Source organism: Eschrichtius robustus, chromosome 7 (assembly GCF_028021215.1).
Source record: "Eschrichtius robustus isolate mEscRob2 chromosome 7, mEscRob2.pri, whole genome shotgun sequence".
Taxonomy (NCBI): Eukaryota; Metazoa; Chordata; class Mammalia; order Artiodactyla; family Eschrichtiidae; genus Eschrichtius; species Eschrichtius robustus.
This window is the reverse complement of record NC_090830.1, coordinates 119,714,086-119,727,346: the sequence shown is the minus strand read 5'-3', so window position 1 is coordinate 119,727,346 and position 13,261 is coordinate 119,714,086. Positions and strand designations below refer to the sequence as shown.

Here is a 13,261-nt window from a genome sequence, read left to right as displayed (position 1 = left end):
TCACTGCTGATCTATAGAAACAGAACTGGTTTCTGTGTGTCAATCCTGAACCCTGCAACTTTGCTAAATTTTTTAATGAACTCTAGTTTTTTATGTGTATTCCTTAGGATTTTCTATACATAAGACAAGACTATGATATCTGCAAGTAGAAATGGTTTTACTTCTTCCTTTCCAACCTGAATGCCTTTTATTTCTTTCTCTCACCTAAATGTCTTGGTTAGAACCTCCAGTACAATGTTGAGTAGAAGGCATGAGAGCAGACATATTTGTCTTACTCCTGATCTTAGGGGAAAGAATTTAGTCTTTTACCATTAAGTACAGGCTAAGGAAGTTACTATAAGGTATTTTCATAATGAAATTTATATCTTAGTAATAAACCAAGGCTAAGAAAAACTTTCAACTGAACTTTCCAGAATTATTGGACCCAATCTAAAACTACAGACTTTTGATCCAGCTGCAGTTATATATTTCAAACCTACAATAAAGGTATAGTTTCCTTAACTACATAACTTTTTTTTTTAAATTAATTAATTTATTTATTTTTGGCTGCATTGGGCCTTCATTGCTGTGCGTGGGCTTTCTCTAGTTGTGGTGAGTGGGGGCTACTCTTTGTTGCGGTGCGTGGGCTTCTTACTGCAGTGGCTTCTCTTGTGTTGTGGAGCATGGACTCTAGGCACGCGGTCTTCAGCAGTTGTAGCACGCGGGCTCAGTAGTTGTGGCTTGCGAGCTCCAGAGCGCAGGCTCAGTAGTTGTGGCACACGGGCTTAGTTGCTCCATGGCATGTGGGATCTTCCTGGACCAGGGCTCGAACCCGTGTCCTGCGTGAATTGGCAGGCGGATTCTTAACCACTGCGCCACCAGGGAAGTCCCACATAACCTGTTTTTAATGCAAGCAAATATCCTTCAATATTAGTTGAGATAAGAGTTTTAATGAAAGTTCTACCAAACCAATCTTGCAATTTGTTTTTCCTCCTAACAAATGTACATTTTTTTCTAGAATGTGTACACTGTACATAAAAGCATATGTTCTTTTTAAACAAGTGTCATTAAAGCACCCAAAATACGCAGCTAAAACCATTTAAGATATGCTCTTCCTGCCAAGGAATCCTAAATAGTCAGGTGATACACTAAGAAACAACTGCCTAACCCACGGTCAAAGATTTACTCTTATGTCTTGTTCTAAGATAATGTAGACCAAAACAATCACTCTGTCAAAATGTCCATGTCAAATGAGGACATGTATATAGTCTAAAAAAAACTGTATTCATTATCATGTCCAAACCACTGAGATAAACATAATACACCAAAAATTCTAACACAAAAAAGTTGAAATTATTTATGACATTCCAGTCTCCAAGTATATATAAATCTTTACCTCAAAAAATGCTTAACCAGGGCTTCCCTGGTGGCGCTGTGGTTGGGAGTCTGCCTGCCGATGCAGGGGACACGGGTTCGAGCCCTGGTCTGGGAGGATCCCCCATGCCTCGGAGCGACTGGGCCTGTAAGCCACAATTACTGAGCCTGCGCGTCTGGAGCCTGTGCTCCGCAACAAGAGAGGCCGCGATGGTGAGAGGCCTGCGCACCGCGATGAAGAGTGGCCCCCGCTCGCCGCAATTAGAGAAAGCCCTCGCACAGAAACGAAGACCCAACACAGCCAAAAATAAATAAATTAAAAAAAAAAAAAAGCTTAACCATTTTCAAGTCATGGATTGAGAAATGAGTAAAGATCTCGCAAGTGCAGCATAAACTCCGTCAGGTAAACTGCTCCCCTTTACAAAATTACCTGTCTTTTTTTTAGTGTGCTATGTGATATCTTAATGAACTGAAAGAATCAATTAGCTTCTAAAAAAAAAGTTACCAATTCTCTTCTTATGAGCAGGATAAAGTTCTGCATGGTAAAAATCCTTTAGTATGTTGCCAGATATCAAATTTTTTCCATATAATTTATTTACATTTTAAGAAGTCATTAAGTTTTCCATTTACCTCCTATGAAATTGTTTTATTATAATAATATGTCTTTTGAGCTCTCAAGAGTATTTTATATATTTGTCATTTTTCACTTAAGTCATTATAATTCAATAAATAACATATTATTGATTATAGATATGCTCAATAGCACATTTAATCATTTTTTCATTCAGTGAACATTTAATGAATGACTGCTATCTGCTAAGGGTAAATAAGACAAAGTCTCTGCCTTCCTGAAACTTATATTCTAGTAAAAGAAGTCAAATAACTCAAACAAATAAATAATTCATACAGAGATAAATGTTAAGATGACAGAAAAGGCAATGGGATAGAAAGTGACTGGGGGGCAAATACTGTTCTCTAAGGAGATGACCTGAAAACTGAGAACTAAATAATGATGAAAGCCTAGAGCAAGGGCTTTCCAAGCAGAAGAAACAGCAGGTACAAAAGCCTTAAGATGGAAATAAACATGGTGTGTTTGAGGAAAAGAAAGAAAACAGTGCCAGCTGGACCATAGGAGATGAGGGATAGAGTGGTGTAGGACTTTGTCGGCCATAGATTTTATCTAGTTGCAATAGGAAGCCAGTGGAGGATTGTAAACAGAAATGGCATGACATGATATATCCTTTAAGAAAATTACTCTTGCTGCTATGTAAAGAATGAAATGTAAGGAGGAATGAATAGTAGCAGTTAACGGAAAATAATATTCTTTCTTTACACTGTTTCTTAGTCTGCTCTGTCCCTTTCTATTCCTAATTCCATCAACTGAATGCTGGTTCTTATATCCTTCTCCTACCTGGGCTACTTCAGAATATCCAAACCAGTCTCCCTGATTTCACAGCTAGTGTATGTGTGCGTATGGGCGCATGTCTGTGCGTGCGTGTGTGCGTTTGTATGTGTATGTTTTGATCAACAGTCTCAAAAACTCACTACTACCAACAAAATGAAATCCAAATTCCTTGACATTCAATAACACTGCAGTCTAATACCAAACCACCTTTCTGGCCTCATTTCCCAACACCAATTTGATAGACTCTACTCTTCCACTATATATGGGCTACTCACTCTTTCCTGGACAGAGCTTATGATGCCACCTTCCTGCTTCCATGGCTCTGACCCCTTTCCTTATCCTTTCCTTAGATTCAAAGTCTCTCTCTTCCTCATGGCTCAGGATACATTCTCCTTGACTATCCAGGCAGTAGCTGTTTGACTATGACCACAGCATTTTTACATCACGAGCCAGTATATACAAGTTTCACAATTCTACATTTAACTTTACTTCAAGCAACGCACTTTGGTATCTTCTATTCTATTCTACTTCTTTTTCAAATGACTCACTAAAATGACTGCATAGACTACTTAATGGGTTTCAACATTCAGTTTGAAAAACAATTTTAATGTATCCTTCTAGACATTAATTGTTAACTTATCATACATATCCTGGTATTGAAAGAGGCAACTTATAACTACCAAGCTACAATGGCCTTAACCTTAAGGATAGGACAGGGTATCTTATACTTCATTTTATCTACCATGATGCCAAACACAGTATTTATTAATTTTTACTGAAGAGAAAGACTGATATTACACACAGCTATCATATTTATGATCAGATACGATCATGATTGACTGTTTTGTGTCCCCATCAACTTGTTTCAAATTGTAGTTATGATGGTCAAAATGGCTAGTTTTTAATAACACTTTGATCTATACTTTCTGCCTTCCTACCTTACAGGATTAAACAATGGTTTTGCATAGTGGGAGAACACAGTAAGTACTCAATAAATGCTCATTTTCACCATTCCTTCAGAGGTATAAGAAAACCTCTATATGGAGGACACCTATTACCATTCACTGGGCATGCTTCTCTTTTATCACAAATACTCGGGTACTTCTGCTCTGCCTAGGAAGGCATTGTAAGTCCAGTGTCCTCATGTGGTCCTTTTAGCTTTGCCAAAGTGGGGATAAGAGTAAGCCTTTTGTTTCAATGGAATGACAACTATTAAGGTTAAATGGCCTCTCCTGCTGTCAGCACTAAGGTTCTTGATCATTAAAGTCCTATTAAAGTTGTTGACTCTTTCAAAAACATCTTCAGTAATTTGAATTAAGAAAATGAAAAAGCAATGAAGTGATCTAAAATCTGTACTGAATGGTTACTTCTCTGGCAAAAGACCCAACTTATAAGATAAGCCAATGGGGCAATGTAAATTCTTAATTTTCTAATCTCAAAGACTCAAAAGTAAAATTAGTTTTACCATGAGATGATTCACATAGGCTCCTGAGGAATGCAGAACAGCTAAAGGTATTCTACTTCCCTTTACTTCTACCTCCTGAGCCTGTTACGACCTCTTGTAGGTCTAGAGGGACAGGGTGAATACACAGGTAACAAATGTTCTGTACCGCCTAGACCAGGCTCAGTGTAACCATCAAGGTTTTAGGCAGAAAAAGAAACCCACGACCTATCCAAGAAAGAATCTGAATTTCTTTATCAGGTCTGAAACTACCTAAAAGCTCCCTAATGGGCTATAGGCATCTTGGGGTAATTGTGGGCCAGAGCAAACTACTCTGTGCTCGCCAGACCCTCTGAAATCTGGGAGTACGAACCTCAACATTTGTTGGCTATTGTCTCCTCAAGGCCAGACCCAGGGCTTCAACAATCTTAGGGCTCTGTTTAAGACAGCCATCTGGGGACTTCTCTGGTGGCACAGTGGTTAAGAATCTGCCTGCCAATGCAGGGGACATAGGTTTGAGCCCTGGTTCAGGAAGATCCCACGTGCCGCGGAGCAACTGGGCCCGTGTGCCACAACTACTGAGCCTGCGCTCTAGAGCCCACGAGCCACAACTGCTGAGCCCGAGTGCCACAACTACTGAAGCCCGTGCGCCTAGAGGCCGTGCTCCACAACAAAGAGAAGCCACCACAATGAAAAGCCCGCGCACAGCAATGAACAGTAGCCCCCGCTCGCTGCAACTAGAGAAAGCCTGCAAGCAGCAACAAAGACCCACATCAGCCAAAAATAAATAAATAAATAGATAGATAAATTTTTAAAAAAAGATAGCCATCTGGAATTACTCTGTCATTCACTAACAATTTAAAATCATCTACTCTAATTCTCACTGCATTGCCCCAGTAAAAAAAACCCACTAACTTGGAGTAGCTTTACATGCAAGATTTTAGAACTAAGCTTTCTAAAAAAACTTTTGATATGAACATATTGTATGTAGAGGGACAAAATTTCAAAAATATGACTTGCTTCAGGAATATCTTTTCAGAATGAAAACAAAATCAAATCACTCTTTTGACAGTGAATTACTTTCCTCAAATAAGCTCACACTCAAAAGCAAATGAAAGGTAAAGCCAAAATTCTATTTATTTTAAAGGATGCCAAATCTACATTAACTTTTTATTTAATATGTCAAATAAAAACACTGCCTTAGAAAAGAGGATCATTAAATAGAACTGGGTGGGGGCCTAAAAAGTGTAATAGCAATACAGACTTAAATATTAAAAATATTCTTGTGCTGCTTTCCTGCTCTTTGGCTAAAACATCCCCCCACCCCTCCCTTTAAATCATCCTGTGTCTACCAATATTTTTGTTTTCTTGTTAGATCCACTTTTCAGAAGTGGAGTATAGGTTATTCAACTGGATTCTTCCTTTAACACTCATCCTCTGACACATTCCACTAAATTAGAGATTTATTTATATTGATAAATATCCCTTTTAAAAACAAATATATCTTGGAAAGGTTAATTCTATATTACCTTTCAACCTCAAAGAAGAGAGGGAGGGAGGACGAAAGAACAGGAGGGAAGACGGGAGAGAGGAGAAGACATAATTTGAGAAATAAAGACATCTAGGACTATCAGAAGAGGACAGAAAAGGATGAGTGAACCATGCCTTAAGAGAGGTAGGGTAGGAAACCAGCCAGAAAGTCTTAGACCTAAGTAAATAAAACGGAAACAAAAAGCCCTCACTGGAGAGAGCAGAGATCAGGTACAGTCCAGGTGATAAAAGCCACACATGCTACTCCAGTGCTACAGACAAATACGAGATTAAACAATTTACAGGGCATATCAAAGTAATACTATGGGTATAAGGTTATCAATAAGTCAGAATTGATATACAGAATGCATTGAATGAAGTTTACTCAAAGATTTTAAAAGCTCAATTCCAAATACTTTACTAAACAGTCTCTTTACTCTCGTGTTAAACAAAGGTTTTTGCTAGATTTCCAATGAGGGTCTCCCAAGGGCCACATTCATGTGGGTGAAATAATTATAAGAGCCACATGTTTATCAGTATTTAAAACATATGGCCCCAAAATACACTCTGTGCTCTAAAGGTCAAGAGAAGGTTTTATTTTTAGTATCTTCAAAGCTGTTACTTCTTAGTCTTTTTGCCATGTTTAAACTAGCCAGATACTTCCTTTAATATACTAGAAATATAAGACAGAAAAGAGACTCTTTAAAATAAAACATTTCCTGCCAAACTGCTTTGCCTCTAACTAGCAAAACATTTTTGACTAGACCACTGAACTTTGCTCCAGTTTTATCCTTCATTCAGTATTAAAGCTATCATCTACTATACATGCATCAAACGCTAGACACCAAGGATACAAAATTGAACAAAACAGAATCCCTACCTTTGAGGTAGTCATAGTCATTTGGCAGAAAGAGACATATAAACAGATAATTATAAGACTACCTGATTAAGTTTTACAATAGGAGATATGAACAGAGCATTGTGCAAATAAAGTGGTAAAAGCCACTGAGTCAGCCTGGAGGAAAATGCTAAGCCTCTTCAAGAGGATTTGACATTTAAATTCATCTGCAATGAGGCAGTTGGGTTAGTCAATATGTAAGGGCCTTTCTATTTAAAAAAGGGCAGGACAAAAAGTTGAAGGTCATAGAGATCTTGTTTGTCAAAAATGGGTGGTACACCCAGCTATTCTACTTCTGGGTATTTATCCAAAGAACAGGAAAACAGTGATTTGAAAAGATATATGCACCCCTATGTTCACTGCAGCATTATCTACAGTAGTAAAGATATGGAAATAACCTAAGTGTCCATCAGTGGATTAATGGATGATGTGGCATGTATATGTATGTGTGTATACACACACACACACACACACACACACACACACATACATGCACACGAGGGAATAGTACTCAGCCATAAAAAAGAATGAAATTCTGCCATTTGTGACAACATGAATGGACCTTGAAGGTATATGCTAAGTGAAATAAGCCACACAGAGAAAGACAAATACCTATGATTTCACTTGTACGTGGAATCTAAAAAAACTAAACAAAATAAAACAAAAACAAACCTATAGATGCAGAGAACAGATTACTGGTTACCAGAGGGGAAGGAGGTTGTGGGGCAGGGTGCAATGGATGAAGGGGGTCAACTGTATGGTGATCACTTTTTAGTGCATACAGATGTCGAATTATAGTGCTGTACATCTGAAACTTATATAATTAAAAAAATGGCTAATATAAACAATTCCAGTTTGTTGCTTATTACTTTAACCTCTGTACCAGAAAGAGAATATTTAGTCATTCAATCCTCATCTTCTCCCCCAAACTTGTCCTCTTCCTATATTCCTTTTTTTAGTAAATGATAATACAATCTAAAACTTAACCTTCCATAGCCAACTAATCACCAATTTCTATTGATTATATTCCATACTATTTCTTTATTCTGTCTACTTCTATCTCCAATGGCTACCATCATCTCTTACCTTGGAGGCTTCCAATGGCCTCCAAAGAGTTTTCTTATCTCTGAGATCCCTTCTGCCAATCAGCCAATTCTTTACACTGTAGCCAAAGTGATCTTTCCAAAACCCAAATCTGATCATATGACAACCCACCTTAAAATCATTCAACTTCTCCTTACTGCTCTCAGAAAAAGTCCAAACTCTTCAGCGTAACTGTCAACATCTGGCCTGGCTTGCCTCATGCTACCATCTTTTATACTCATACTGAACCTCTTGCAGTTTCCTCAATAAACAGTGCTCACTATCCTCTGGAAAGCCTTCTAAGACTCCCTCAAGAGAGAATCAGGTGACCTTCAAAAATGATCTTTCAGCATCCTCTGCTTCTCCATCATCATACTTACCACACTATACAGTATTTTAATTACTTATCTTTCTCTCCCAGGAAGCTATAAATTCCTTAAGGTCATAAGCTGCCTTACACATTCTTGTATTTACTATGTAAAGCATTACACCTGCCTGGCACTGACATATAGATGGTGCAAGATAAAGATTTGTTGAATGCATGAATGAATGAATGAATGAACTGCAAAGAAAGAGAAATTCAATATCCTACAATTTGCCATAATAGTTATCAGCTACATTACAGAAACCTAATCCTTTAGCAAGACCATATTTAAGCCATGAGCCTATCACAATTAACCCGTTGAGACAGAAATAAAAAACGCTCAACATAAACTCAAAGTTCAAATAAACTTAGAGTATATTTATGTCTGCCAGTTTAGATAGCTAAGCGGACTACTTTTTGGAGAGAATACACATATATCAGAATCATGATATGTTACACATGTAAAAAAGTTATAACTACATATGCAATATGTTTTCACAGGTCAAATGTTGAGTTTGCTTTTTAACATATATGAAAGCTGCACCTCATCACTGACTCACCGATTCTTTTCCAGCTCATTGTGTGTAGACCTAAAAGGGAGGAAAAAAGGGGGAAAAAAAGAGTATTAGCCATGTTTTGTTGCTGAGGCTATAGAAAGGGGGATTAGTTTAGGTACTGCTAAATAAATTCACACAGTTAATTTATTTAACAATGCAATACATGGTCAGACTTCTATCTATCTCACTCATCAAGAAGAAATAGTCTATGTTCATTAAGACTGTTCATTCAGGTATACTGTTTTCAGTTAACAACTCTAAATATTTTGAAATTAGGATCTCATTGTCATTTTTAATAAAATTGATACTAGCACATATTCTCTTGCCTACTTCTAGGGTCCTACATTTTACTGATCTGTAGACATCATATTAGAAATTTTAATTCAAACATAATCGCATTTTTTTTGTTTAAAGAAAAAGGTATATGTACTTCCGTGTCCTCTTCTATCTCCATTTACCTACTCCTAAACATAGGGAGAGAAAAAGTTTTGGCCACCACAGAAGCTGAAACAGGCTTGCCTTATTGCTAAGTGATACAGACAAATTCAAGCCTTCTTTCCTTGAATGTGAAACATAAACCAAAAAAAGTTATACAAGGGAAAAAAATAACATGAAGAGAAGAAAATATATTAATAAAATAAAAAACACATGTTTAAAAGACTGGGAGGATACACCTCAAAATGCTAATAACAATGGTTGTCTTCTGTTTGTGACTTTTTTTCATTTTACTTATTAGTATTTGTTACAATAATACTTACCATCTATTGAACAAGCTGAGTGTCTGCTAAACAGTTAACATACATTACCTCATTTTATCCTCCAAACAACCCTTGTTTTATAAACAAGAATACTGAGGCTCAGAGAGGTAAAGAGACATGCTCTTGTCCCAGGAATATAAGTTGCAGCCATGATTTAAGCCCACGTCTTTGTTACTCCAAACCCCAAGTTCTTAACCACTCAGTGACAAGCAATACTGAAGAGAGGTTAACGGCACAGACTCTAAGGCCTGACTGACTGGGTTCAAATACTGTGTGGCCTTTTAAAAGTCCCTTCATTTCTCTGTGCTCAGTTTTCTCATCTACGAAATATGAAAAATAACAGTACTTGCCTCATATGATTGTTATGAGGAATAAACAAGTTTATGTTGAACATCAAAATATAACAAACTCTACCTAAAGTTAGCTACTATTAGAATTATGTTATACTAAGTTCTCTTGAATAAACGTATTAATTTTTACAATAGTTTAGCATTAACAATAACGGAATTTTATAAAGGAAAATTTAAGCTCCTGTCATCAGAACTGAAACTTTAAGCATTTAATATATTCTGCTTAATATCAAAAGCCTTCAGATTATTATATTACTGATTACTTTAATCTGATTTATTATTTTAATGGATATTTAATAATCAAATTTCTAAACTTTAACAATAAGAATATTTTTGTCAGTCTCATAATTTGTGGAAATTTTACCCACTGTCTTAGTTCAAGAGCCAAAAGGCTTCTTTGAATTACTGTCTACTGTCCACCTTTTGCTTTCTTAGCAGTTTCATAAGGTCCAAGTGACACAGGATGAAAAAGACTGATGTTCCTTTTTTTTTTTTAAACATCTTTAATGGAGTATAATTGCTTTATAATGGTGTGTTAGTTTCTGCTTTATAACAAAGCAAATCAGCTCTACATATACATATATCCCCATATCTCCTCCCTCTTGCGTCTCCCTCCCACCCTCCCTATCCCACTCCTCTAGGTGGTCACAAAGCACCGAGCTGATCTCCCTGAGCTATGTGGCTGCTTCCCACTAGCTATCTATTTTACATTTGGTAGTATATATATGTCCATGCCACTCTCTCACTTTGTCCCAGCTTACCCGTCCCCCTCCCCATGTCCTCAAGTCCATTCTCTACGTCTGCGTCATCATTCCTGTCCTGCCCCTAGGTTCTTCAGAACCTTTTTTTTTTTTAGATTCCTAATATATGTGTCAGCATACGGTATTTGTTTTACTCTTTCTGACTTACTTCACTCTATATGACAGACTCTAGTTCCATCCACCTCACTACAAATAACTCAATTTCGTTTCTTTTTATGGCTGAGTAATATTCCATTGTATATATGTGCCACATCTTCTTTATCCATTCACCTGTCGATGGACACTTAGGTTGCTTCCATGTCCTGGCTCTTATAAATAGAGCTGCAACGAATATTGTGGTACATGACTCTTTTTGAATTATGGTTTTCTCAGGGTATGTGCCCAGTAGTGGGATTGCTGGGTCGTATGGTAGTTCTATTTTTAGTTTTGTAAGGAGCCTCCATACTGTCCTCCATAGTGGCTGTATCAATTTACATTCCCACCAACAGCGCAAGAGGGTTCCCTTTTCTCCACACCCTCTCCAGCATTTACTGTTTGTAGATTTTTTGATGATGGCCATTCTGACTGGTGTGAGGTGATACCTCATTGTAGTCTGATGTTCATTTTTAAGAGATTATCTTAATAAAAAAACATCTCTCTCTCTCGAGATGTAAAAAAAAATCTCAGGATGCTTTAAGAGTTCAGACAAATTAATGGCAAGGATATGTATGACTCAGATGGGAGAAACAATAAAAACACAGAACTTTTAGTATAACACAAGACTCAGACTTCAAAACTCAATAAATAAATTACAACCAAATCTCTACCACCTATAAGTATTTATAAAAAGGTTTAAGTTCTTTTTTGTTTGAATGAAATGTCAAAGTAAATCAATAAGTTAGAAGAGGGAAAAGGTGTATTTTAAAGAGATTTAAAGCAAAAAAATATTGTCCAAAATTTGAACGTGTAATCAATAATAAAATTTCCCACCCACCCCCTCTTAGTAAGTTTTGGTTTAACTGCCTTAATCTGAGAAGAAAACTCAGAACAAGTAAAACAAAAACAATGAAATACTATAGTAAGGGGACCTCCCTGGTGGCGCAGTGGTTAAGAATCTGCCTACCAATGCAGGGGACATGGGTTCGAGCCCTGGTCTGGGACGATCCCACATGCCTTGGAACAACTAAGCCCGTGCGCCACAACTACTGAGCCTGCGCTCTAGAGCCCATGAACCACAGCTACTGAGCCTGAGTGCCACAACTACTGAAGCCCGCGTGCCTAGAGCCCGTGCTCCACAACAAGAGAAGCCACCGCAATGAGAAGCCCGCGCACCGCAACGAAGAGTAGCCCCCGCTCGCCTCAACTAGAGAAAGCCCAACGCAGCAATGAAGACTCAACACAGGCAAAAATAAATTAATTTTTTAAATTAACACTCCCAAACTCATTCTGTGAGGCCACCATCACCCTGATACCAAAACCAGACAAAGATACTATGAAAAAAGAAAATTACAGACCAATATCATTGATGAAAATGATGCAAAAATCCTCAAAAAAATACTAGCAAACAGAATCCAACAACACATTAAAATGATCATACACCATGATCAAGGGGGATTTATCCCAGGGGTGCAAGGATTCTTCAATATACGTAAATCAATCAATGTGATACACCATATTAACAAATTGAAGAAGAAAAACCATATGATCATCTCAATAGATGCAGAAAAAGCTTTTGACAAAATTCAACACCGATTGATGATAAAAAAACTCTCCAGAAAGTGGGCATAGAGGGAACCTACCTCAACATAATAAAGGCCATATATGACAAACTCACAGCAAACATCAGTCTCAATGGTGAAAAACTGAAAGCATTTCCTCTAAGATCAGGAACTAGACAAGGATGTCCACTCTCACCACTATTATTCAACATAGTTTTGGAAGTCCTAGCCACGGCAATCAGAGAAGAAAAATAAAAGGAATACAAATTGGAAAAGAAGAAGTAAAACTGTCACTGTTTGCAGATGACATGATACTGTACATAGAGAATCCTAAAGATGCCACCAGAAAACTACTAGAGCTAATCAATGACTTTGGTAAAGTTGCAGGATACAAAATTAATGCACAGAAATCTCTTGCATTCCTATACACTAATGATAAAAAATCTGAAAGAGAAATTAAGGAAACACTCCCATTTACCACTGCAACAAAAAAGAATAAAATACCTAGGAATAAACCTACCTATGGAGACAAAAGACCTGTATGCAGAAAACTATAAGACACTGATGAAAGAAATTAAAGATGATACAAACAGATGGAGAGATATACCATGTTCTTGGATTGGAAGAATCAATATTGTGAAAATGACTATACTACCCAAAGCAATCCACAGATTCAATGTAATCCCTATCAAATTACCAATGGCATTTTTTACAGAACTAGAACAAAAAATCTTAAAATTTTTATGGAGCCACAAAAGACCCCGAAAGCCAAAGCAGTCTTGAGGGAAAAAAATGGAGCTGGAGGAATCAGATTCCCTGACTTCAGACTATACTACAAAGCTACGGTAATCAAGACAATACGGTACTTGAACAAAAACAGAAATATAGATCAATGGAACAGGATAGAAAGCCCAGAGATAAACCCATGTACCTATGGTCAACTAATCTATGACAAAGGAGGCAAGGATATACAGTGGAGAAAAGACAGTCTCTTCAATAAGTGGTGCTGGGAAAACTGGACAGCTACATGTAAAAGAATGAAATTAGAACACTCTCTAACACCA

At 37.3% G+C, this 13,261-nt stretch overlaps 1 protein-coding gene across 2 annotated transcripts in view; it reads right to left on the bottom strand.

The window, feature by feature from the left end:
- Positions 1-13,261, bottom strand: part of MXI1 (MAX interactor 1, dimerization protein) — an 84,560-nt gene that overhangs the window by 37,637 nt on the left and 33,662 nt on the right. For both annotated transcript variants that reach the window (XM_068548527.1, XM_068548528.1), the window contains exon 3: positions 8,635-8,664. In XM_068548527.1, the coding sequence (XP_068404628.1) occupies positions 8,635-8,664 (30 nt within the window). The remainder of the gene's footprint in view (positions 1-8,634; positions 8,665-13,261) is intronic.